This window comes from Ranitomeya variabilis, chromosome 8, assembly GCF_051348905.1.
Source record: "Ranitomeya variabilis isolate aRanVar5 chromosome 8, aRanVar5.hap1, whole genome shotgun sequence".
NCBI lineage: Eukaryota > Metazoa > Chordata > Amphibia > Anura > Dendrobatidae > Ranitomeya > Ranitomeya variabilis.
The window spans coordinates 201,875,499-201,902,413 of record NC_135239.1 but is presented as its reverse complement, the minus strand read 5'-3'; the positions used below and the strand labels follow the sequence as shown (position 1 = coordinate 201,902,413).

The 26,915-nt window shown below is 45.2% G+C and overlaps 1 protein-coding gene across 2 annotated transcripts in view; it reads left to right on the top strand.

Annotated features, from left to right (window-relative positions):
- Positions 1–3,337: 3,337 nt before the first annotated feature.
- The window catches only part of RYBP (RING1 and YY1 binding protein), a 66,544-nt gene continuing 42,966 nt past the window's right edge, over positions 3,338–26,915 (top strand). Inside the window, exons 1-2 of one of the 2 annotated variants that reach the window (XM_077276232.1) lie at positions 3,338–3,530; positions 10,794–10,919. In XM_077276232.1, coding sequence (XP_077132347.1) covers positions 3,517–3,530; positions 10,794–10,919 — 140 coding nt within the window. In that variant the 5' untranslated portion in view covers positions 3,338–3,516. Of the gene's footprint in view, positions 3,531–9,480; positions 9,754–10,793; positions 10,920–26,915 lie in introns of those variants that run through there. The other variant, XM_077276231.1, reaches the window with a different exon arrangement.

Genomic DNA, 26,915 nt, shown 5'->3' with positions numbered 1-26,915 from the left:
AGAGGGGGTGGCATTTATGGAGATATACAGTATTTGCACCAAAGATCTTGGGGGTAGCACAGACTGAAAGTCGTCAGCACGCTAAGGCCGGTACTTATGAAGACAATGCTAACCACTCACGCCAGAGACACTGAAGCGGGCAATCTTGGTCATGCTCCTGCCCAGTACAGTTGGGGCAACTCAACTTCTACATTTGAAGACCCCACAGCTGACACATATAGGGTGATGCAGCAGGTATAGTGCCTTGCGAAAGTATTCAGCCCCCTGGAACTTTTCAACCTTTTCCGACATATCATGCTTCAAACATAAAGATACAAAATGTAAATTTTTGGTGAAGAACCAACAACAAGTGGAACACAATTGTGAAGTTGAACGAAATTTATTGGTTATTTTAAATTTTGTGGAAATTCAAAAACTGAAAAGTGGGGCGTGCAATATTATTCTGCCCCTTTACTTTCAGTGCAGCAAACTCCCTCCAGAAGTTCATTGTGGATCTCTGAATGATCCAATGTCGTCCTAAATGCCTAATGATGATAAATATTGTATATAGGAGGCACTGCAGTGGGTACATATGGGGATAGTGCAGCAAACATATAGGGCAGCTGGTACATAGGAAGGCACTGCAGCTAGTACATCAAAGACCACTGCAGAGGATACTTATTGGGCACTGCTGCTGGTACATACAGGGGCACTGCAGCTGGTACATACAGGGGCACTGCAGCTGGTACATACAGGGGCACTGCAGCTGGTACATACAGGGGCACTGCTGCTGGTACATACAGGGGCACTGCAGCTGGTACATACAGGGGCACTGCTGCTGGTACATACAGGGGCACTGCAGCTGGTACATACAGGGGCACTGCTGCTGGTACATACAGGGGCACTGCTGCTGGTACATACAGGGGCACTGCTGCTGGTACATACAGGGGCACTGCTGCTGGTACATACAGGGGCACTGCAGCTGGTACATACAGGGGCACTGCAGCTGGTACATACAGGGGCACTGCAGCTGGTACATACAGGGGCACTGCTGCTGGTACATACAGGGGCACTGCTGCTGGTACATACAGGGGCACTGCTGCTGGTACATACAGGGGCACTGCAGCTGATACATACAGGGGCACTGCTGCTGGTACATACAGGGGCACTGCTGCTGGTACATACAGGGGCACTGCTGCTGGTACATACAGGGGCACTGCTGCTGGTACATACAGGGGCACTGCTGCTGGTACATACAGGGGCACTGCTGCTGGTACATACAGGGGCACTGCTGCTGGTACATACAGGGGCACTGCAGCTGGTACATACAGGGGCACTGCTGCTGGTACATACAGGGGCACTGCTGCTGGTACATACAGGGGCACTGCTGCTGGTACATACAGGGGCACTGCTGCTGGTACATACAGGGGCACTGCTGCTGGTACATACAGGGGCACTGCTGGCTGCTTGTACATATGAGAGCATTGGAATTAGTACATTTGGGGACACTGCAGCAGGTACATATTATAGTAGCACTGCAGCTGATACATATGAGGGCATTACTATTAGTTAATTTAGAAACACTGCTGTTGGTACACATGAGGACACTGCAGCTGGTACATATGAGGGCATGACAATTAGTTAATTTAGGGACCCTGCAGATGGCACATCTGAGGTTATGGATGCTGATACATTTGAGGGCACTGCAACTAGTTCATATGGGGACACAGCAGCTACAAAATACGGGGCACTGCAGATGGTAGAAATGGAGGAACTGCAACTGGTACATACAGGGGCACTACAGATTGGACATATGGGGGCACTGCAGCTGGTGCATAAGGCGCACTGCAGATGGTTCATATGAGGGCACTGCAGATGGTACATGTGGGGGCTCTGCATCTGGAACATATGGGGACACTGCAGATGGTACATACAGGGGCATTGCCGACGGTACATACGGGGGCATTGCCGATGGTACATACGGGGGCATTGCCGATGGTACATATGGGGTCACTGCCGATGGTACATACGGGGGCATTGCCGACGGTACATACGGGGGCATTGCCGATGGTACATACGGGGGCATTGCCGATGGTACATACGGGGGCATTGCCGATGGTACATATGGGGACAGTGCAGATGGAACATATGGGGACACTGCAGATGGTACATACGGGGGCATTGCCGATGGTACATATGGGGACAGTGCAGATGGAACATATGGGGACACTGCAGATGGTACATACGGGGGCATTGCCGATGGTACATTTGGGGGCATTGCTGATTGTACATATGGGGGCACTGCAGATACAACATATGTTGACACTGCAGATGGAACATATGGGGGCACTGCAGATGGAACATATGGGGACATATGCCCAGCAACAGGTAGTGAGTAGGTATGGATAGACTTAAGAGTTGGGACTAGCCCAGAGAGAAAGGGGCTATGTAACAGGATCAGAGAGGACTTCCTGGTAGTGAGGGAGATAGGGCACAGCGGGCAGTAGAGACAGACCTATGGTCTGACCAGCGAGTGAGTGTCCCTGCAGTGAGAGGAGACTGGGGCTACAGATAGCGTGATCCAGGGTAGGAACGAGGAAAAGAGATAGAAGGATTGAGTGATTCTCCCTGGAGACAGGATCCAGGGCAGGAGACATAGCAGGACGGTCCTGAGTGCACAAGCCAAAGAGGTAACGGGACAAATTGGAGCAGAGAATGCGAGACGAAGAGAGTGCCCTGTGTGGTAATTCCAAGGCGTCGGCAAGCAGAGAAGCTAAGTAACGGCCATAGAGGCAGAGGTGGAGCCCTAGGGGGAAAGGACGTGGAACCGCGGGTTGAGAATTAGGACTCTCGCTCACTGAACCCTCTATGATGATTTGCACTCGCCATCCACCATACATACTGCTTCACACGTTATGGTTGAGTAGAAGACAGATTATTTTTGAGTGGTGGTCTCCCTTATTGAACTCTACAACATCCGGTTCTGGCCAGCCTGTAAGGGCGTAGCGACCCCGTAGACAAAGTCCACACACCCAGCCAGGACCCCCATTTTAATGTAGTGTGTAACATGAGTACTTCGCCAATAGCTACCGTCCCAAATTATGCAAGTCTTATAAGAGGTATATACATCAGGGACATACTGTATGTCAGGAGTGTTCCCTGATGTAGGCCTATGCACGTGACGTACAGCACGGTATACATTATTTTTTTTCCAATGGCTCTTGTGCTCTGTGGTGGCAGACATGTTGTGGAGCCGAAAGCAACCAATCAGATTACAGCTTTCATTTCTCTAAGGCAGGTTAGAATATATCAGATGTGATCTGATTGGTTGCTATGGGTAACATTTCCAACTGACGTGCCCTGGTTACATACACGAGACCCAAGTTACGCATAGATAATCCCCAGACGGGGGCCTCATATTTATGTATCGGTGATGCTACACAAGGACTACTACTCCAGCATCCCATCATATTAAGTGACAATTACCCGAGATACCGACTGTCAACTGTCCAATCCCTACGTCACATATCCGCAGCCATGAGTAAACGCAGGTAAGGGTTGTGGGGGTCCGGGCAGGCAACACCCATAACGATCAGTACGTGATGCCATCACTGTAGTAGGAAAATTACATTAACCCCTTAATGACCCAATGTTCGGGTTTTATTTTTTTTTGCATTTTAATTTTTTTTCCTCTTCTTCCATTTTTTTTTAATATTATTATTATTTTATTTTTTTTTACAGTGTTTATTGTGCGGTAAAAATGACCTTATAACACGATTCTCCAGTTCAGAATGAATACAGCGATACCAAACTTGTTTAGTTATTATTTTAGCGACTTAAAAGAAATTCTTAACTTAGTAAAAAAAAGTTTTTTTGTCGCCATTTTCCAAGATTTGGAACTTTTTTTTTTTTTTTTTTTAATTCTTCTGTCGATGGAGCAGTGTGAGGGATATATTTTTTTTTACTGCGTAGCTTTTCGTGATAGCATTTTGGGGTACATACATCACTTTATTTTTCATTTTCCGGTGGGGGCGGAGATGTGGTGACCATATTTTGGCAATTCTAGCATTTTTATTGTTTCTTTTCTTTAAGTTGCTTATCTTATGAGTTAAATGATTTTATATTTTGATGGATGGGACATTTACAGATGCAGCGATACTGACTATGGGTATCTTTTCTTTTTCTCTTTTTCTTTTTGTTGGGGGGGGGGGGAGGGAATAGGGAAAAAGATGATTTGCATTTTTTTCTTCTCCCCTCAACATTTTATTGATTTTTAAGGCACTTACAGTATATAAAATCACAGTCTCATTAGAAAACCAGCTTTAAGCCTGGCTTTAAGAGATGACAGGGGTCTTTCAGTACCCAACAATTATATCAATGAGGGGCTAATGGGTGCTCCACAGCCGCCCCCACAGGACCACATCTCTAAAATTCTGATGTCTGGGATTGAAAGTGGTATTTATACAGCAGCGATGGAAGCAGACTATGGTTAGTGATAGGTGCCAGCTGTATAACACAGCCCTCTGTGGAGCAGGCTCAGCTCCTGAGCCCGCGCCATGCACCTGCACCCAATCCATGACCTAATAGTATGCAATGGTACATTATGGAAGAAGGAGCCGTCTGATGATGACAACACCTGTCCATTCGCTCTGTTGGTCCATCATATAAATCAGGACTGGACGATGGGTCTCCCATCCAGAGAGTCACAGCTTCATCTATTTCTATGAAGCCGTCACGTTCAGGTGAGGAGACCCGCCGGCCAGTCCCTGCACTGAGAATCGATCTAGATCCAAACTATATGGTTGTCTGCGTCCAAATGGAGGGTCTCACGATCGTCCTCCGTCGCTTTTTTCTCTTTGGAGGACCCAACACTTCTGGGCATTGAATTGTGTAATACTTCATGTTTCCTGTGGAGGTGCTGCAGGGAAAATGAATCCTGTTTCCAAGTTCTGCAGATCCCAGGGGATCCCAGCAGCGGCGCGCCAAGTGATCAGCTTATATTTAAAGACAAGTGCTAAGAAAAAGGAAGCTCCCTAAGTGGCCAATCTTTCCTTCCGCCATGTAACTGAAACCATCCGCTCTGGTATCCTCTTCCTGTCCTCTAGTCCCTGTCCTCTATCTTTCCCCACGTCCTGCGCCATCTGCTCACAGTAACATCCTCTTTTCTCGGAGGACCCCATGTAGCTTCCTATACTTGTGGTATCCCCTGCTCTCCGGCATCCTCTGTGGGTTTTTAATTAGCTTTTACATTTTTTTTTGTATTTATTTGTATCTCGTTCGTTATGTTCGCTTTGATCTTACACGGTCATTTTATATTTCAAGGGAGGGAAAAGAAAATCCAACCGATCAGATCATTGTGACCCCTAGGGTACTGCGATGGCGGCAAGTCATAATATGGCATCCCGGCGCTGCAGGGTGGAGAACCCTGGTCTAGGGGGAAGGTTCCTACACGCAGAATTTAACGGGATTTATTTTTAAAATTATGTCATGTATTTAGCCACCTATCATACTTGCCATTCCTTCTGGAGCCTCATGAAATCGGGTGATCTACAAGGCTCTCATAAACATGGCAGGGGGTTTTTTTTTAGAATTTTTTTTTTTTCAAAAAACAGCGCCACCTCTGTTTAGAGGTCATGTGCGGAATTACAACTCAGCTTCCATTTCCCTGAATGCAGGAAACCAGACACAACCTATGGACAGGTGTGGCGCTGTTTCTAAAGCAGCCATGCTTTTCTAATCCCGGACAGCTACTTAAAGGGGTATTCCGGTTTACAATAATGATCACTTATCTACTGGATGGTGATAATTCATAGATTGGTGCAGATCCCACTGCTGGCGCTTTTCAGCTTCATACAAAGTTTATGTAATTGAAGAAGATAGGTGGGTCCAGTGCTGCGCTCGGCCATCGCTGTGTCCTCAGGATGGAGCGGTAGGGTCCTGGCACGGCCAGACGCTCCATTCAGCTGTAGTCTTGTGGCCGGTATACAAACAGTATGCGCCATTTCCTTCTACAGCCTCTACGGTGTTCTGTGTATTGCTGGCTGCAGAATGAGGTAACTGAGAATCCATCGGCGAGCTCATTCTAACAGTTCAATGGGAGAGTTTGTAAATCTTTTCTCTGTCCTTTTCTGAGCTCCTCTCCTCTGATTTATGACCACAGACCACATCAAAGTTGAATGTGCAGGAAACAGCCTGTAAAAGCCAAACGGTGCAACATTTTTAATAACAAAAAACTGCAAAAATTATTTTGAAGCCCCAAATACATGTATTTAACAAAATATATATATATATATATATATATATATATATATATATATATATATATATATATATATATACTGTTCCCTTTTATATCCATATTCAGCACTTATCCAATGGTGCCCAGTGGCTGCCAGACACAGCCGGTGACATTTATCACGTCCATCCTTGGGTTTCCTACACTCAATAGATGGAAGAAAACAAGTCTGAACATGTGCAGCTTAAAAAAAAAAGAAAAAGCATTACCTACATTGCTGGGAAAGCTGCAATAAAGGGGTGTCTTGGTGTGCTGGGACTTGCAGTTCTACATAAGTTCTAAATTAATTTTGCAAGGTCTTAAAGTGACAGAAATCCATTCCCAGCAGTTGTTCTGTCTTCAACAGTCTGGATGACCAAATATCTCCCACCAAGAGGTTCCGCAGCAGCTGTTACCCATATACTTACTTTCCCCAGCTAGAAATTTTAGTGCTTGCTGTGACACTGCCTTGGCCTGCTGGGCCTTTTAGTAAAAATGTTACAGGACACTTATAGAGACAAAGTACCTGCTGAGACTTGTAGTTCTACAAGACCTGGAAATGACAGGAGATGACACACCTGAGACCTTCTTAAATAAAAATCTGTGACAAGAGTCCAGTGTTGAAGATTTGCTCGCATAGGCTTTGCATGCTGGAACTTGTAGCTCCACACTGGGACTTGTAGTTCTCCGCTAACATTGCAGCCGTCTACTACCCTGGTATGCTGAGTCTTGTTGTTCTACACTTAGAAGAATGATACCCAATGCCCAAGCTTCTTAAATTGGCATCAAGAAGAACTAAAGAGCTTGGACACTGTTCTCAAACTCACACCCAGGGTTATAGGAGAATGCTGGGACTTGTAGTTCTAGAGTAAAGGCTGCCCAAACACTGGCAAAAAGTGTACAGAGAACAGGCAACTGAGCTCTGACAGTCACAAACCACCTGTAGCTGCTGCAGAACGTCTTTTTCATCATGACTATTAACCATATGGATCTTATAGCTGCAGCAACATTGCAGATATAATAAAGCTCTCCTACCATGAGGTTCCGCAGCAGCAGAGACCTATAGTTTGGAAATAAGAATATTAAAAGAGGCTGCTAGGAAAAAAAGAGGGGATTAAGGCTGTCAAACCAATTTGTGCGCTGGGATCTGTGGTTCCAAAACATCTGGGACAACTTCTAGCTTGGATTAGTTACCACTCTAATCTTGTCATGCTGAGACTTGTAGTCCTGTTGCAAAAGCTGTCAAACTTTCAAAAACTAGCAAAAGAGTATAAACCGGGGACAGTCACAATACACCAGTAGCTGCTGCAGAACTTCTTTGACATTATGACCTTCAACGATTCCCATGCTCTGTCACACCATCCCAGATAACAATATAGGACATGCTCTGGTTCCAAGAGGTTCAGCAGCAGCTGGTACCAGTATCCTCACACCTCAAACTAGCAATAGGAATACTGAAGAAGGCTGATAGAAAGCTGTGCTGGTACCTGTAGTTCCATGTCATCTGAGAAACATTCTAGCTTGGATTGAGGACCACTTTTGTCTTGACATGCTGGGACCTGTAGTCCTATCACTAATGCTGTCAACATTTCCAAAACCAGCACAAAAGAGTACTGAAAGGTGATAATCACAAACCACCTGCAGCTGCTGCAGAACTTCTTTGCTGTCAGAACTATCAATCACTCCTTTACTAGATGTAGAAAAAAAACCTACAGCTATTTTACCAAGAGGTTCTGCATCAGCTGGTACTTATATGCTTGCAATTTGAAGGCTGAAAGAGGTTGCTAGTAAAAGAAAAAGTGTGATTTAAAGCTGCGAGACTGGTATGTATGCTGGGATCAGTAGTTCCCCAACGCCTGGGACAACTTTTAAAGTGACCACATTAACATTGGCATGCTGGGCCTTGTAGTCCGACTGTAAAAAAGGGCGCAAACTTTTTTTCCAAATCGAGCACAGACAGGTAACAGTCACAAAACACCTGTAGCTGCTCCAGAACTTCTGTCATCACAGTTATTAAAAAATACTGTAGCAATAAAGCTCTCTTACCAAGAGGTTCTGCAGCAGCAAAGTGATTAAATTTGTGAAACAAATAGGTGTCCTGGGATCTGTAGTTCCAAAACACGTGGGACAACCCCTAGCTAGAATTGGTATGCACGGTTATCTTGAAATGCTGTGACTTGTAGTCCTGATTTCTATCACAAGAGAGCACAGACAGGTGACAGACAGAAATACACCTGTAGCTGCTGCAGAACTTCTTTCCCAACATAGCTTTCAACCATCCCTGCTCTATTAAGTCGTAGCTGCAGGAAAAAAAAAATCTCCAGATTACTACAGCTCCCTACCAAGAGGTTCTGCATCAGCTGGTACCTGTAGCCTCGCAACTAAAACACTGAAGGAGGCTGCTAGAAAAAGCTGTGAGACTGGCATGTGTGCTGGGATTAGTAGTTCCACAGCACCTGGGACCACTTTTACCTTGACATGCTGGGACCTGTAGTCCTACTGCAAAAAAAAAAAAAAAAGAAAATCTGTAGTTCCAAAACATCTAGCACAACCACTAGCTTGGATTGGTTACCACTCTTATCTTGACATGCTGTGACTTGTAGTCCTGATTTCTATCACAAGAGAGCACAGACAGGTGACAGTCAGAAATACACCAGTAGCTGCTGCAGAACTTCTTTCCCAACATGGCTTTCAACCATCCCTGCTCTATTAAGTCATAGCTGTAGGAAAAAAAAAAGTAATCTCCAGATTACCACAGCTCCCTACCAAGAGGTTCTGCATCAGCCTTGGGACCACTTTCACCTTGACATGCTGGGACCTGTAGTCCTACTGCAAAAAAAAAAAAAAAGGAAAATCTGTAGTTCCTAAACACCTGGCTTGGATCGGTATCTTGACGTGCTGTGACTTGTAGTTCTGCTGTGAAGCATTCGAAAACCAGCACAAAAGAGGACAGACAGGTGACACCTGTAACTGCTGCAGAACTTCTTTGCCACCAGAACTGCCAGTCACTCCTCTGCTCTATGAAGCCATATAGGCTCTGGTTCCAAGAGGTTCTGCAGCAGCAGCTCAGCCCTCCTCCAATACTGGGGGGCCCCCCATCAATTATAAGACTATTTCACCTTCCCCACTTGCTGGACTTTTAAATCCCCCACGTGCCGCGATTGGCTGCCGGGAGCCGTGACGTCACGGCGGCTGCGCCCCGCCCTTCCTTCCGTCCCTGAGTGTCTGTGCAGTCTGGCAGCGGATCGGCGGAGGAGAGCGCACGGCTGGGGCTGCTCCCGGACCGACCGAGGAGGACCTGCCAGCCCCCTCTCCCCGAGCACAGCCAGACCCCCTCGCCTCCAGGCCACACACACCTCCCCCCCTGGACCCTCCCTTTAAATCCCTATTTATTTATAGGTGTTGGGGGGGTTCCCTGCAGAACACAAGAGGGGGGAGGGTGCACCAGGCGTGCGGGATTTTACCTTCATGATTATGGGCGACAAGAAGAGCCCGACCAGGTACAGTGCAGCAGGGGACGATGGGGGGAGGGGAATCATAATAAGCCTTAAAGGGGAGGGGGGTAGGTTTATTTATATACCCCCCATTACCATGTAGACAGATGGAGACCTAATCCCCCCCCCCCACCATCTCCCCCCAATCATGTCCTTGTCAGTGGAGGCTGCAGCAGCACCACCCTGCAGCCCCCTCCCCAGTATAGAGCCTATAGCCCGTGTATAGGGAGCTGTGTGTGCTGGGGAGGAAGTGCAGGGCTCGACTATGGCGGCGGATCCTAGACACAGAACACACACTCCCTGCACAGAGCCTCAGACAAAGAGAATATTTACCAGGAGAGAGAGGAGAAAAAAAAGGGCAGGGTGGAGAAAGCGAGAAACGCCTCCAATACCCTTAAAATCTAAATGAGTCATTACCCCCCCACCCCAATATCCTCTAGTATTATTTCATTATTGATAGGTGAATGGGGGGAGGCGGTGGGTGGCAGGAACGTCTTGTGTCGGCTCCGGCTTCTTTGTCTCGTGTGTGTGTGTGTGTTATTTTCACAGTGGGGTGTGTTGTTTTTATAATGCATTATTCCTTGTATAGCCCCCCCCCCCCGCACCCTCTCCTCTCTAATCCACCTCCCTTCCTTTTTCCGTGACCATCCTCTTATTTCTATAGGAGCATGTAAGGGGTTAAACATGACGGTGATGGCTTTGGAAGAAGGGAGGGGGGTGGTGTTGTTGGAATGGCTGCATGTCATAATTGGGGGGGTCGTTTGGTGGAGATGCTGGCACAGGGTGGCGGATTGGGGGGGTAAGGTGCAAGGGTTGGACTCTTCCTTGGGGCTGGTTTTAACCCCTTTCCCCTCTCTCGGCACCGTAAGGTTAATTTGAAGGGCAGGGGGGTCGGATATGACAATTGTCGCAGCAACCTGCTTTTTAGGGTGGGCTGCAAAGTTTGGGATTTGTATCCCTAAAGGGGGGGGGGGTTCTGGTAAATGACAGGCTGGTTTGACAGGTCCTGATATTTCTCGTCTTTTTTTTTTGTTGTTGCTTCACAGGCCAAAGCGGCAAGCGAAACCGTCGGCGGACGAGGGATATTGGGATTGTAGCGTGTGCACCTTCAGGAACAGCGCAGAAGCCTTTAAATGCAGTATCTGCGATGTCCGGAAAGGAACGTCCACAAGGTACGGTGCCCGCCGCTGCCAGCCCTTCATGGAATTGTGGCCTTTTCTCTTGTGTAAATATTTACATGATACATTTCTTTGTTTTGTTACTTTTCTCTCTGCCTGATACATTTGTTTGTTTCCCAATGACTGTTGTGACATCGGGCTGGAGAGGACGGACGCCGTGTGCTGCCCGGTGCACCTATGTCGTGCCCGTTCCTCCTTCCATGCCACTTTGCATTATGTCATACAACCATCGACTTCCATGGATTGTGCAAAAGTTGCCATCGGCTCTGTCAAGTTGGTGCCTTCCTATAAAATGGCAATGTCACCGAGCTACAATGTATTGTTTAATGATGATCTGAGATGTAGCAGAGCTGAACGAGCCATTTAACTCTCTAGGGGCTGAATTGTGAAATTATTATTTATTAATAAAGCACCATTAATTCCATGGTGCTGTACATGAGAAAAGGGGTTACATACAGGGTGATAATGGAGTATACTGTAAGTGGTGCCATGTGGCGATGTCTATATATGATCAGTTTATGTGAAATGTAGCATTTGATAGCGGGTGAATTGTCTAGATGGATATATATTTATTTATAATAATTTTTGTTTTAACCCCCTCTTTGTGCGTCAGAGGGTTTAATATTGAAATATTAGTACTGGTTGCAATGGGAAAAAAAAATGCAGGATCACATGGGTAACATTCTGAAAATGTAATTATTTTTTCATGATGTGTGATTTAAGAAGTTTTAACCCTTTAAAAGCATATCAAATCACGCACTACTCCTCCATAGAGAGGAGCGATGAATTATAGTATGTGACCAAGTATGCTGGGAATTGTGGTTCTCCATGGTGGGAAATGTTGCTATATTTTGGATTCTTTGTCTTTGCTTGGTATAGTTGGCACAATCTATAGTCTAAATGTTCTTCCTTTTGCTTTTATGGCTGGAATTTTCTTTATCCATAGATTGGCCTGACCCATAACAGGTGGTTGAGGCAATAATCGGAGCATCTGTTGTTGCTTCCACCATCCCCAATGATGATGATTTGGGTTTGTTTTTGGAGATATTGATGTTTTATATTTATTGCTGGTGGCAATTTGTACTGTTGTTTTTCTAAATATGCAATTATTATAAGTCAGTTACTATCAATATGTTTCTATGGATTTCTTAAAGGGGCATTCCACTTTAACTTAATTTAGAGGTTGGCAGTGCTGAATCCCCTTAACTATTTGACTTTGTATAAAATGTTGGTTTTTTTTACTTTTTCCGTGATACATGACCATTGATATTAACTTAGAGATTGAATTTCGGAAGTCTCTGATCACCACCATAGGGGTCTGGCATCAACACTCTGTATTATCAGTGGGGGCTTAAGCTCGCAGCCGCCATTGATGTTGCCTTTGGACTTGTGCATAGTTTGGCATGAATTCGCTCTTCTAAGAAACTTCTTTGTCGGGGCAGAACACATTTAAAGTGTATGTGATCTCATAATGGTCGGACAGTTTAAAGATAAGTCATTGAGGTCAGCGCTCCCCTCCCCCCCACCTAACACGAGTGCCTATTCCTGTCTGTCCCTTTTACATGCTGAACGTGCAGAATTTTTTTTTATTTTTGACTTTGCTCGAAATGACATACGGGATTCTCTACAAACCGAATGATTCATGTGAAACTTCCAGCGTGTGGCCAGGAGTTCTTGTTTTGAGCGTTCACGAGTATTTCCTGCACGTGATTGACAGTTAATAATAAACAAGGTGCAGTTCGTGAGCGTCTGTCGACTCGTAATGTGGCGATACTGAAAGTGTGTTGGTGTTCGTGCAAAGCGAAGAAGACAGAAATCGCTGGTGTCCTGTCCTTCAGAATTTAGAATGTTTTGGAAATAAAGTAAAAAAAAAACAAACAAACAAACAACACTTTGGAATTCAAAGGGGTCGTCCTGTAAACAAATGGCCTATCCGCAGGATGGGTGGTAAATGTATGATCGCTGGGGGGTCCGAAGAATTAGGATGTGTGAATGGAGCGGTAATGAGTATATATGACCCCCGCCCCATTCATGGTCTTAGGGGGCAGTGGTCATGCATACGCTTTACCCCAGTGGTGGTCATACATGCTCATCACTGCTCCATTCACACAGGGTAATTTGCAATCTCCATCCCCAGGATTGGTGGATAACCCAGTGATCATAAATTTTTTAATGTAACCTATGGTGAAGTGATGACTGTTGATCAGAGGACAACCTCTTAAATGGGCCTGACCAGTCTGGTTTACACGGCTGGCTCTTCTTAAGAATACGTAGCCCTAGACAATCTGATGGCCCAAATCCATTTGCACTCCTGTTTGGCAAATGAGCAACGTAGCGGGGTCTTCTTAGGTTATATCTAATTTATAGGTATATAGACATAGCCCAGGAAGATCTTGCTTTCTGCAGTCCCTTGTGTCATTCCAATGACTTCCCTAGACTGGGTAATATCATGACCTAGAAGTGTTTGTGTTGAAAAGTTTAACCTTTGCTAATATGAAGGGTTGTTTGTAGGGTGATCATAGCTGGCTGGTGACTGTCCATCATGGACGATCCATTTCTCTTTTATCAGCACCAGGGAGAGCGGAATCTGGGTATTGGATTAGAGCAGAAATATAGGTGTACTGCCCTTTTAAGTGCTTTTCTAGTTTTAATTCCCGTGTGACCTTGGTTGCCTTTCACTTGCTGTATAGTAAACCTCCCCCCTTCCCTTAGGCAAATCTAAATAACTCTGGATAAATGGGATTCCTGCTCGTGATGTCATGCTTGGAGGGTAAAGCATAGTTAAACGTTTGACTCATGACAGGCGTGGAAGCCCTTAAGGTCTATTCAAGTGCCGAGGTCATACGGCATTATCAGAAGTGGGTTTTGTGGCAGAATAGACTCTTCCTCCATCACTACAGGGATACATCACCAGAACCACCATCAGTACATGACTACACGAACTGTCAGCAGTCATAACTGAACTCACACCTGAAAAAAGAAGTCAGGACTGGAGTACATTTGGTCCGGTCTATTGGATGATCTTTTGTGGAGCAGAACTGGATTTTGGCTCAATCGTTCTTAAATGGTACCTGTACTCTTACGTTTTCAGAATACACTGTCCTTTGGGTGAACATGAGAAGTAACATTGTTGACCATTACCCGACTTTCTATGCTGCATATTCACCAGTTTCCCCACATCTCGAGGAGATTTTGGGCTAGATATCTAATGTGCATGGGGGGCCTTCCAACTCTCCTGAATCAGAAGATGTTGGGTATGGTAAATTTAACTGACCAATTAATTTATTCTCCCAGTAGAAGCGTCCGTAATCCATTATTCCAATCTCCCAATGGATAACACATGAACGCCCGGGGCGGCTGAGCTGAACGTGCATGTGTGTGGGGGATGTCGGGGAAGAATAGATGCGTCTGAGTGCTACCTAATGTGTATGGGCATTTAAAAATGAAAAAAAAAAAAGTGAAATCTCAAAGTTTTCGTGCAGCTTGTGGCTCATGTTTTACGCCAGTCCCAGCCACCTTTTTGTAAAGAGGGTGAAACTTCGCAGAGAGGGGATGTAACCGAGCACGACCGGAAAGTTAATTCTAAATTATGCAAAAAAAAAAAGTGTAATAAGTTAGGACAGAAAATTGCTCCATTACGAATTGGAGTAAATTTCTGGAAGTGGCGCAGGGAAACCGAAACTTTTGCCTAGTAATGAATTTGGCACCTAGTACTCGAGCTCAAGATTAAAATGCCCGTCACGATGAATCGGGGCCCTTGTTTTTAATATATATATATATATATATATAGAAAGTGGGGCGAGCTGTAGAGGAATGTTCCTCGTATATAATGTCACAGTGATATAACTTGTCCCTGTAATGAAATCACTCGGTTAATAATTATAGGGTCTCCTCTGTTCTCCCCAGCCATCTAATACCCATACCCAGTCCTGGCTTTCCTTGGGCACGATGCTACCTGTTGTCTTTGAGTTTGGATATTTTGTGCATCAGTCGCAGCCCGACCAGTCACTTACGTCATAGTACAATTTTTGTCCGAAATCGCTGTGTAACCCCCAGATTTCTCACTGTTGAACCAATAAAGCAAAGATCTGGGCTGCTGATGATTCTGTGATACATTGTTGCAAACTCTAGAGTGTATCGTTTTGTTGCTGATGTGTTTCTCTAGAACGGCTGAACTTGTAACAAACTCTGCCTAGATTTTTGGGCTTCAGGATAACCAGAATGTTTCCATTCACTGATATTATGCAGAGATCTTACAGATGATGGAAGGTTATTCTAGGATGATGGAAAAGAAACCCAAGAACATGATTTCTATAATACTCCACACAGGTAGTTAATCAAGCCGTCGCCGCTCACCGAATTGGCCGACAATTTTATTTTATATTTTTTTAACCTCCATTCGCCAATCTTTAATTTTGGAACTTCCATTTATTTTTTCCACTTTTATATTATTTTCATGATTTATGAACTTGTAGATTGGGATGATGTCGAGTCGCAGCCTCCTGTATGTTTTATTCAGATGATGATGTTGCTCGTGGGGTTCTCGGTGTTTTTAGTAAAATGATCCGGCTCCTTGGGTGTTTGGCTGATCCTGCTCTCGTCTTGTTAACACTTTCCCTCCCTGTCCGGTTGTAGTATGTGCAGGCATTTAATCCGAGTGCAGCGGCGGCTTCCTTAGAGTAAAGCTCGGGAAGCAATTTTAGTTGTTTTTTTTTTTTTTTTTACGTCTATGTACTATGTATGCCTTAGGGTAGGCTAACACCGTACCAAACCACTTTTTTTTCGTTTAAAGGGTAGGTTCACCTTTGCGACAAACTTTTTAACTACTGTTCCTACGCACATGGAATAAAAAGAAAAAAAAAAGTAGCAACTAGTCTTGAATGAGATCTGGAGATATTTGCAACTCGTCTGGGTGCTTGGCTTGAAATGCAACAACGTGCACTAAATCCTAAATGCAAAAAACTTTGCACCGTGTAAACAAAGTGGTGCAAAGTTAGAAGAAAAAGTGCCACCGACGCCCCAAATTCACCGTCCGGCATGCACTACTGTGATCAATTTTGGCTTATTCTACAGGATTTAGCGAATCTGTTCGGTGTGTCTGTTTTACCCGGAGTGTTTGTAGAACGGCGCTCTGCCAGGATGTTGGCACAATTCCTTCTGCCAGGTACCTACGTCGTCAGTGCAGAAGTGAGCGGTGCTGGAGAGCCCTTTAAGAAAAAGAAATCGAGCCGGGATATTCCCTATACCATGCTGTAGCCTTTACGGAGACCCAGAAATGCTGTTTAAACTTTTTTTTTTTTTTTTATTTATTTAATTTTATTCATCGTCACCGAAGGTCATTGTTAACATCGACGTAAACGCATCCTTATTAATTTGTACAATTCACGCCCGTCTTGTTCCGCACCGCACGTTAGACTTTTGTTTTTGTGCCGCTTTCACCCCTTTCCCGTCACACCGCTGCGTTCGGCGGCTTCGCGCTGGCAGCGAACACTCTATGACAAGGGCAAACGAGGTGATGAAAAGATGATGCATGGAGCGGGACTCTCCAACCATTCTTACAGAAAATCGCTTTAATTTCTTCCAGGCGAGGACTCCGCTTGTTAATTGATCTGTGGACGCAGCATGTGTCGTCTCCATCGAGCTGTTACCGCTTCACATTTGCTGTATTTTTATTTATTTTATTTTTTTTTATTACATTTCCATTCTTGGGAGGAAAAGTTTATATTGCGGACCTGATCTAGGAATAGATTGACCTTTGTAGCTAACCAGGAATGTTGTCTGCATGGCTGCTTTCTTGCGAAAATAGCGCCACACTTGGTTACAGGTTGTGTGTGGTATTGCAGCTTAGCCCCGATTACTTAAAGGGGTATCCCAGTCTATAAAATGATCACTTATCCAATGCTGAGTCTCCAAAATTAATGGTCTATGGCAGCGTGTTCAGCTATTCCGATCAATCGCTAGACAACGAGCACGATTCCTGATCCTGGTTGGGCAGAACTGGGGGCATCAGTAAATCATTCTGGTCATCAGTGGGACCCCAGCCGATCTAATTATTCCAGTATATAGATGATGATTTTTGTAACTGGATCTGAGCTGCAATACCGGGCATGACCGACATGAAGGGGTGGCGCTGTTTCTGGACGAAAACTGCAATGTTTTCCTGATCTGTACAATTCCTTTAACCAAATGTATGTCTGTCGCTTGTTTGTGGGGGCTTTAATTGTCGGTGATCGCCAGGTCCCCTCCAGCATTGCAGAGTAGGTTTTTTTTTTTTTTTTTTGAGTCTTCAAATCCTCTTCCTATACACTTTGATCAAATGGAGGTTTTCTCTGTTTTTTTTTTTTTTGTTTTGTTTGTTTTTTTTATTTGCAGTGTCACTTCTAGGAGGCTGATTCCTGATGGGATCTGCTGCAAATTTGTCACAGTCTAGTCAAAAAGCTGCAGAGAGTCACAACAGGGGGCGGTTTCCTCTTAGAAAGCCCAAGGAAATGCTCTGTTTTTGCAGTTTCTCCCTTTAAACTAATCTATTAGGAAACAAAAAACATTGTTTCCCCCTCCAACCCTCCACCCAAAAAATAAAATAAATATAGGGTCGTTAAAATTCCAAGTGCTCACAGGAGCCCGAAGTGTCTGGTCATTTAGGACCACAGCTCTCTCTGGTCTTCTAGTTTTGTAACTTTTAGGGAAGATCTTGTTGGTTCCTAGGTTTGTCCTTGGCTCCTCAAGTTTGTTTCTTGCCCCGGGCAAGAAGAGCCTGCCCTTAAGCCCCCATTGTCCTCTTCAGCATTCTCTCTTTCTTGACCTGCTCTAGTTACGGGGAAGCGTCGGCGCCTTGTGACCTTCTCCGGCACCTCGGGGGCTACGAGCCTCATGAAGCCTAAATTCACTTCAAGAGTCGATCTAGGAAGCGACTTAAATGCAACGTGACTACAAACCTGAGATTTACCTCTTCTAATGACTGGGCTGATGTTAGGACTTGACTTAGTAGTGTCTTTACCTCCAAGAGGCGGAAATTTTTGATATTGGTATCTAAGGTTTTGTCTGCCGGCACTTGTTGCCTATCGGCAGGTTCTGGCTCTCATGAGGAGGCCATGCAGGGCACATGGTTTCCACCTAATGTCTTGTATGGAGTAAATCAGTCTTCGTTAGCCGGTTTGTAGATGAGGGTAGTAGTCCATGTGGGAGTCATCAGGAACACTGAGGCATGAGGACTTGTGTCCAGATATCATGTAATCTTTTGGTGCATACTTGCCGTAGAAAAACTTACAACTGGGCTCCATCATGGCCACGTTTAGCCAGAAGTGAGGTCAGGACCTAAAAGCTTTGGTCTCCACTGTGACTCGCACCCCTTCCCTTCATTTCCCAGTGATCTACGTTAGCGCACTTGGTTGCCGTCATACAAGATCTACTACCATGTGATTCTTTGTTGGCACATAAAGTTCCTGGAGTTCTTCATTAGAATCCTAGGCTCTTCAAGACGACCTGTTACTTGTTAGAGATATTTTTTTCCTCTGGTGTAAATATCGCTGTTCTCCTGAATCTGGAGTTGTTTTTCTTCTGTTATTGCGCCTCTCCATTCCTGAGATATGACCCCTTCTTCCCTGTATAAAATTTTTTTTTTATAGCTAAGTGGGCATTACCATCAAAAAGATGCTCACATAAAAGACTGACCACGCCCACTTGGGTAACAAGACTAGGCTTGTATACAAGGAACTCGGAGCTTCAACTCCCTCCATAACTTTTTTTTGGGGGGGGGGATTAAGGTCTGGAGACTGGCTAGGCCACTCCATGACCTTAATGTGCTTCTTTTTGAGCCACTCCTTTGTTGCCTTGGTTGCATGTTTTGGGTCATTGTCTTGCTGGAAGATCCAGCCATGACCCATTTTTAGTGTCCTGGTACTGGCGGAGGGAAGGAGGTTGTTACTCAGGATTTTATGGTACATAGCTCCATCCATGCTCCCCTTGATGCGTTGTAGTCCTGTGCCCTTAGCAGAGAAACGCCTCCAAAACATAATGTTTCCACCTCCATGCTTGACAGTGAGGACGGTGTTCTTTGGGTCATAGGCAGCATTTCTCTTCCTCCAAACACGGCGAGTTGAGTTAAAGCCAAGGAGCTCAATGTTTGTCTCATCTGACCACAGCACCTTCTCCCAATCACTCACAGAATCATACATGTGTTCATGTGCAGGCCCATCTGAAGTTTGCCTATGTGCCTTCTTGAGCAGGGGACCTTGCAGGCACTGCAGGATTTTACACCTTTACGGCATAATGTGTTGCCAATGGTTTTCTTGGTGACTGTGGTCCCAGCTCCCTTAAGATCATTAACAAGTTTCCACCATGTAGTTTTAGGCTGATCTCTCACCTTCCTCATGATCAAGGATACCCCACAAGGTGAGATTTTGCATGGTGCCCCAGATCGATGTCGATTGACAGTCATTTTGTATTTCTTCCATTTTCTTACTATTGCACTAACAGTTGTCTCCTTCTCACCCCGCGTCTTACTTATGGCTTTGTAGCCCATTCCAGCTTTGTGCAGGCCTATGATCTTATCCCTGACATCCTTAGATAGCTCTTTGGTCTTGCCCATGTTGTAGAGGTTAGAGTCTGACTGAGTCTGTGGATAGGAGTCATTTTTTGTAAAGGTGACTATGTAAGACAGCTGTCTTTAATGCAGGTTACGAGTTGATTAGGAGCATCTAACTGGTCTGTAGGAGCCAGAATTCTTAATGGTTGCTAGGAGATCAAATACTTATTTCTCACTGTAAAATGCAAATTTACATAATTTATACAATGTGATTATCTGGATTTTATTTTTGATATTCTATCTCTCAATGTTAAAATTAACCTACCCTTAAAATTATAGACTGTTCATGTCTTTGTCAGTGGGCAAACTTACAAAACCAGCAAGGGGTCAAATACTTATTTCCCCACTGTATAAAGTTGACCCTTTTATGCGAGCCGATAATTGGCCAAACGAGCATTTGATGCTTGTCCTGATCATTAGCCCCTATACACATGGCAACGATGCCATCTTTTACATGGGCCTAAAAGTCTTCGTTACAAGCAGAACATTTTTCCTGCCAATAAGAAGGAACAAGGAAAAAGCCGTCGTGAAACAGGCGGCTAGAAAAAGGCAATCGTCTTTATTTTGTAATAGTGTTTTTTTTTGTTTTTTTTTTAACTTTCGTGACCCTGAGGGCAACCCCAGCATTTGACTGCACCCACCGTCTAAGGCCGATCCACTGTTGAATCCAGTGAGGGCCCCATCTAAGCCTGACCCCCGCTGAATCCAGCGAGGACCCTCCCCTTCTGTCTAAGCCCGACCCCCGTTGAATCTAGCGAGAACCCCCACCCCCTTCCCATCTAAGCCTGACCCCCGCTGAATCCACATTTGTGTCTTGCACTGATGAGGATCATCATCAAGACCTTCCTGTTCTCATAAATGAAGATTTATGGTCTTCTGGCCTGGTGGGCCCTATCTTCCCTAAGGTCCTTGACCTTTCAGGTCAGGTTGAAAAGGTCTGAAAAAAAGTCAGATAAGATCAAGGAAATGGCAAATGGATCAGTAGTGAATGGAACAGGAAAAGATAAAAGCCATTCTATAATGGCCTTTTTACAGGTCAAGCCCTTGTGTGATGCAGATGGTCAACTTTTATTCCTCCAACCTAGGAGAAAAAAGCAGCCATACTGACCAATGCCTGGTGAAAATACTGCTTTTATTCCACAGACTACATGCAGCCATTGTGCCTTTATATTAAAACCTTTTGCAATTTGCATGTAGGTTTATCTTCTTGTTGCGTCTTATCCTTTTGCTGCCCAGTGGCTCTTTTTAGTTTTTGCTGAATTTAATGATGTATTGGCACGTGGGCTATAGTGTGCAGTGTAGTGTTACGGCTGTGTAGGCGCTCGTCTCCCTATAAATATGATACCATTTTTGTAGAAATCCGACTTGCCCTTCATGAGAAACGTAGCGTAAAAGCAGCCTCTTCCCAAGTGCACTGCTACGCCCCGGTGCACTTCCAGCCTGATTTGCATATTGCTTTTTTCCAAGATTTCTCATGACTAGCACATCGGATCTCTACGAAACGGGTAACATTTTGTTAGAGGAACAAGCATCTATTTAACCAATACCACTACTTCCAAATGGAAGTTTCCTCTTACATTTTGCTTAATCCTTAGTGTATCCACCACCGATTGTTCTGTTACTTTGCTCTGGGATGGGGAACGGCAAGATCATGTTTTTTGGTTACCCAATGAGAGACCTGAGTTGTCCTATCGGGACGTCACCTTTGACACATCCGTACCAGACCCTTGATTGCTCAGTTGACCAAAGAGCGGGACATTGGCGCCTTCTGTCCTGGCGCAGACCGCCAGTATGGCCAGCAGTTTCGGCAGGTGTAACAGCTGCTGGGTGTGCTTCGTTTTATCGCTGTCATTTAAAAATAAAAAACAAAAAAAATAGGAGCCTGACAACCCATTTATTACTAATTTTTTTTCATGTCAGACATTTTGATGGCTTCGGGTCCTGCCAATTGGCAAAATAGGGGCGCGGACGCATTCACCCCATCGCTGACCTCCGACCAGACTACACCCTTCCTAAAGAGATCGACGCCCGGCTGAGCATTTCTGCGATTGTGGTAGTGATTGTAGGGGGGCTTGGTACTTGATGGTGACTGTATTTTTCACCATTGTTTCTGTAAGCGTTCCCTGGGTTCTGCCACTATGTGGCTATTGTTGTGGCTCTGCGCCATCGGCTCTTTACGTTGGCCACGTTTTCCATGGCAAATTATTTTCTCCACGTTTTTTGTAAAATTTGATGTATATTTTGTATTTATTGATGTTTCCTGGAAAATGGTCAATATCTGTAATCTTTTGTACTTTATGACTTTCACCAATGGGTCCCAGGATGGCACATAACCATTAGTCATTGCCAGAAATTGTCCATCATCCGGTGCCTCTAATTAGGCTGTGGACACATTTCTTGCCAAAGACCAATTGACCCAAAAAGATAAGTAAGTTTTAAAAAAATAAATAGAATTGGTCTAGATTACAATAAATGTTGGCTTTAAAAAGGTGTTGTCTCAAGTTTAAGCAAAAAAAGTTGCCAAACCCTGATCCAAGTTGTGCGAGCTTCCTCCTCCCTGCCGTCATACCCTTGGAAGACGTCTCGCGAATGTTGCGCCACAACGATGTCATTGCGCTGCGAATAGCGGCAGGAAGAGGTTAGAAGAGTTCTGCTCTGGCAGCCTCAGACTATGAATGACGGATTTTAGCTAGTCAGTAAGAACGCTCATAGAAGTCAATAGAAAAATAAAATCCCAAAATTTGGGGGTGAACCTGGTTCGCAACGAGTAAATACTGCAACGTAGGGAAATACAGTGTGGACTATTGAAATTAAAATGTGACTCTAGGAAAATAAACTAAGTGATTAATTTGATGCATTCACCCAACCCAGAGCATCATCCTAGGGCACCCCCCCCCCATGCCCAGTATAATTACTGCCACCCTACAGAACACATGGGTTGCGGTAGCAGTTGGTAGAGGCCTTTGGACTGATGATGTTTATGATTACGGGTGAATATAAAAGGAATTGGCAAGATAAGTGTTAACTCATTTACGTATGACCTGGTGGGGCAAAGGGATGTAGAAGAAGGGACTCCCAAACTTTGGCTACCTGCATGTAATACCTCTTTTCATCCCTAGTGGCCACTACAGCTCATGTCCTCTTGAGTTGGATCTGCAGCGATCAAGTGATCGCCGTGGGAAGTCTCCTATCCTACAGGTTGTGTGAGATTTGGAAAGGTGGTAGAGAGCTGTGGACTGGTGGCCATGGTGAAGAATAAATTGGTGGAGTATAAAGAATTCTGTCCTTCCCATAGTTTCCAGTAGAATGGTTTTACCCAACTTACATCTAGAGAGGTGGAAATATGCCGGGTATTTGTAAGTACACCCCTGCAACTGGTCAATCATCTCTATAATAAAATGTATACCGCTCGCTCCCGGAGTCCGCACCACGTGATACATTTTCCCTGTATGCAGCAATTAGAACGGTGACACATTTTCACCTCCGCAGCCCCTCCGGCTCGTTTATCCGCGGCGATGTTCGCGGTCTCTAATGTTCAGTATATTACATTTTCCACGAACTCCCGATCATTCGTCTGGATTAAATTTGGATATATGCACAGCTTGAGAAGTGTGGATTGAAGCATCCGTGTAAATCCAGGCGATGATGGATGCGTGTCGCGTGCCAATAACTTCAGGCAGTAGGTTAAAAAATGCTTCGTAAATACAATGTACTGGATTGGCCTCTTTAAAGGGATGTGTGACACTGGCAGGGTGGTTTAAAGGAGCTTCTTCAGGCATGTTGGAGTTGGTGGGGAGGGTGAGGAAGATGCATGACATTGTAGTCCTCTCCTTGGTGTCCTCACCACTGTCCTCAGCTTTTTCCTGATAATGATAATCATGACACAGGCAGAGTCTATTTATTTTTTATTATGGGTTTGTCACAATCAGCTAACCCCATTTGATGTCTAGGCCCGTGGGCCATTAATCTGGCAGGGGTCTCCCAAATTCCTACACTGATTTTCATTATTTCTTTCCATGATCTCTGTTTTTTGGAGGGTCACTTCTCAATGAGCGTGGAGTTCTTGTGTAAAGCTGAGGGCCTCAGAAGGTCCATGGCTGCTTTCTTCCGTGGTCTTGAGGCTTCTTTGGAAGCTCTGGGGTCTTGACCTGATTGATGGTTGGAGCCGAAGACTTATGATGATGTGGCAGTGGTCTTGAAAGTTTGGTTTGGTAATGGTATATGAATTCTGCTGAGAAGTTCCAAGGAGTGGCATCTGGATATTGGTCTGGATTCATCTGAGGAGGGCTACTAAGGACTGGTGTTGGGATGTGCCTGAGGAGCACTGCTGAGGACTGGAATCCTGATAATGGTCCTGATGTAACTGAGAAGCACTGCAAAGGACTGTTATCCTGATGGTGGTCCTGGGGTGGCTGAAGAGCACTGCCAAGGGCTGTCATCCAGATAATGGTCCTGATGTAACCAAGGAGCACTGCCAAGGACTGGTATCTTGATAATGGTCCTGATGTGGCTGAGAAGCACTGCCAAAGACTGGCAATCCTGATGGTGGTCCTGAGATAGCTGAGGAGCACTGCCAAGGACTGGCATCCTGATGGTGGTCCTGAGATAGTTGTGGAGCACTGCCAAGGACGGGCATCCTGATAATGGTCCTGATGTGGCCGAGGAACACTTCCAAGGACTAGCATATTGATGGTGGTCCTGAGATAGCTGAGGAGCACTGCCAAGGACTGGCATCCTGATGGTGGTCCTGAGATGGCTGAGGAGCACTGCCAAGGACTGGCATCCTGATAATGGTCCTGATGTGGCCGAGGAGCCCTGCCAAGGACTGGCATCCTCATGGTGATCTTGAGATGGCTGAGGAGCACTGACAAGGACTGGCATCTTGATAATGGTCCTAATATGGCCGAGGAACACTACCAAGGACTGGCATCCTGATTTTGGTCCTGATATGGCCGAGGAGCCCTGCCAAGGACTGGCATCCTGATAATGGTCCTGATGTGACTGGAGAACACTGCCAAGGACTGGCATCCATATAATGGTCCTGATGTGGCCGGGAGCACTACCAGGGACTGGCATCCTGATAATAGTCCTGATGTGGCTGAAGAACACTGCCAAGGATTGGCTTGGCATCCTGATAGAGGTCCTGATGTGGCCGAGGAGCACTGCCAAGGACTGGCATCCTGATAATGGTCCTGATGTGACTGAAGAACACTGCCAAGGACTGGCATCCTGATAGTGGTCCTGAAGTGGCCAAGGAGCACTGCCAAGGACTGGCATCGTGATAATGGTCCTGATGTGGATGAGGAGCACTACCAAGGATTGGCATCCTGATAATGGTCCTGATGTGGATGAGGAGCACTACCAAGGATTTGGCATCCTGATAATGGTCCTGATGTGGATGAGGAGCACTACCAAGGACTGGCATCCTGATAATGGTCCTGATGTGGCTAAGGAGCACTACCAAGGGCTGTCAGAGGAGCACTGCCAAGGGCATAAAAACCTTTTTTCGCCTGATTAGCTTTAATGTCTGTTGGGGTTTTGATCAATTTTGATTGCAAAAATACTGATCCACACTCACATCTTTCCCATCTAAATGCCAAAATCCCAACAAAAGCAATGACAGCCTTCTAATTACTAGCTAGAATAGTCTTAACCATGAACCAGTTGGCTCAGGATGAGCGCTACTCCTTATCCCGTGTTGCCTCCTGTGCTCTTCCAATGCAAACTTTAAAGCGTGCGTGCGTAGGTCATAAGGTCATACATTGATGGCTTTATCTGTGATCCAATGAATTATTGCAGATTAATCAATTTCTAAATATGTAAATGCGCTGTTCAGATTTCTGGGAAGGACACAGATACCTCCTGAGGAGTCTGTGTTGTGGCTCAGTGGTTACCACCGTAGCTTTGATACACTGGGATCCTGAGGTCATATTCCACCGCTGTAGGCAAAATCATCATACCGCCTGCGCAGGCGCCATCCAGACACTTTGTTCCCGGCAGAAGACTAGGGCGTTAGGCGGTAAAGCAACTTCCCATAAGAAAATGTAACTGCACTTGCACCTCAGCAGGTGAATACAAGTAGTGATGGCTACAAACGGGCACAAAAGCCTAGAATTGTTATGTATAGGCCTCCATAGTGACTCCTCAATACCATACACAGCACTAGGTGTCACGCGGCCGTGCATGAGGGGTCAAAAAACCGAGTATAATGAATGAGCATAAGGAGGTTGTCTTCTGTGCTGCTGGTCGAGTTCCACGGATGATTCCGGACCCCTAGCATGAAGAAATGTGCAGTTTTTATTATCTACACGTTTCGAGGTTATCCAGCTTCTTCAGGATACAACCACAGTAAAAAAAACAACAAAAAACTGGTTGTATCCTGAAGAAGCTGGACCACTTCGAAACGCGTAGATAATAAAAACTGCACATTTGTTCATGCTAGGGGTCCAGATTCATCAGTGGAACTCAACCAGCAGAACAGAAAACCACCTCCCTATTCCTTCATTATACTCGTTTTTTTTGACCCCGTGACTTGCAGCAGCTGGTTGTAATGCTCAGTGTTGTGGGCATTTTTTTTTCTATAGCCTTCATTCTTTAACCATTTTACCCTGTTTGGCTCCGCACGCACGCACGCACGCACGCACGCACGCACGCACGCACACACACACACACACACACACATCCACACACATCCACACACATCCACACACATCCACACACATCCACACACATCCACATCATAACTGAAAATCTCCTGGCCGATTACCTTTTTAAAAGGGAATCTATCAGCATGATTATGCTAAGTAATCTGACAGCAGCATGATGTAGGGGCAGAGAGCCTGATTCCAGCAATGTGTTACGTAGCTTACTGGATTCACCAGTTATGATAGTCAATTTTCTCTGCTGCTGATCTCTACATGTGGAGCTGTGTATTACCCCTCCCACATCGCTGATTGGCAGCTTTCTGCCTATGCACACAGGAAGCTGCCAATCAGTGGTGGGGGTGTGTTTATACAGCAGGGGGACTAGGAGGCACAAGAAACCTTGTCCTGTAGTGATTTTACTGAACAAAAATGCAGCCTAATAAGTGAAAAATCACTGAAATCAGTGTATCTGCGTATATATCGTGCTGCTCTCAGATAGCAAAGACCTGCAGACAGATTTACGTTAAGTCCGTACAGCGCTATATGTTGGCATTATGGGATATATATGTTGGCATTATGGAAGATATATATACTCGCCCTACCAATTGGCTGACTTTCTGGGTAGCAGCCACATCTTCCTGAAGGTTTCGGGGCATGAAGGAGTTAACAGACTGTCGGAGTGGCTTCTCCCGCTCTCCATCTCTGGAGGACTGAAGCGCGCAGCATATTATTAGTCTGTAAAGTGCCTCTCCTCCATGTAGC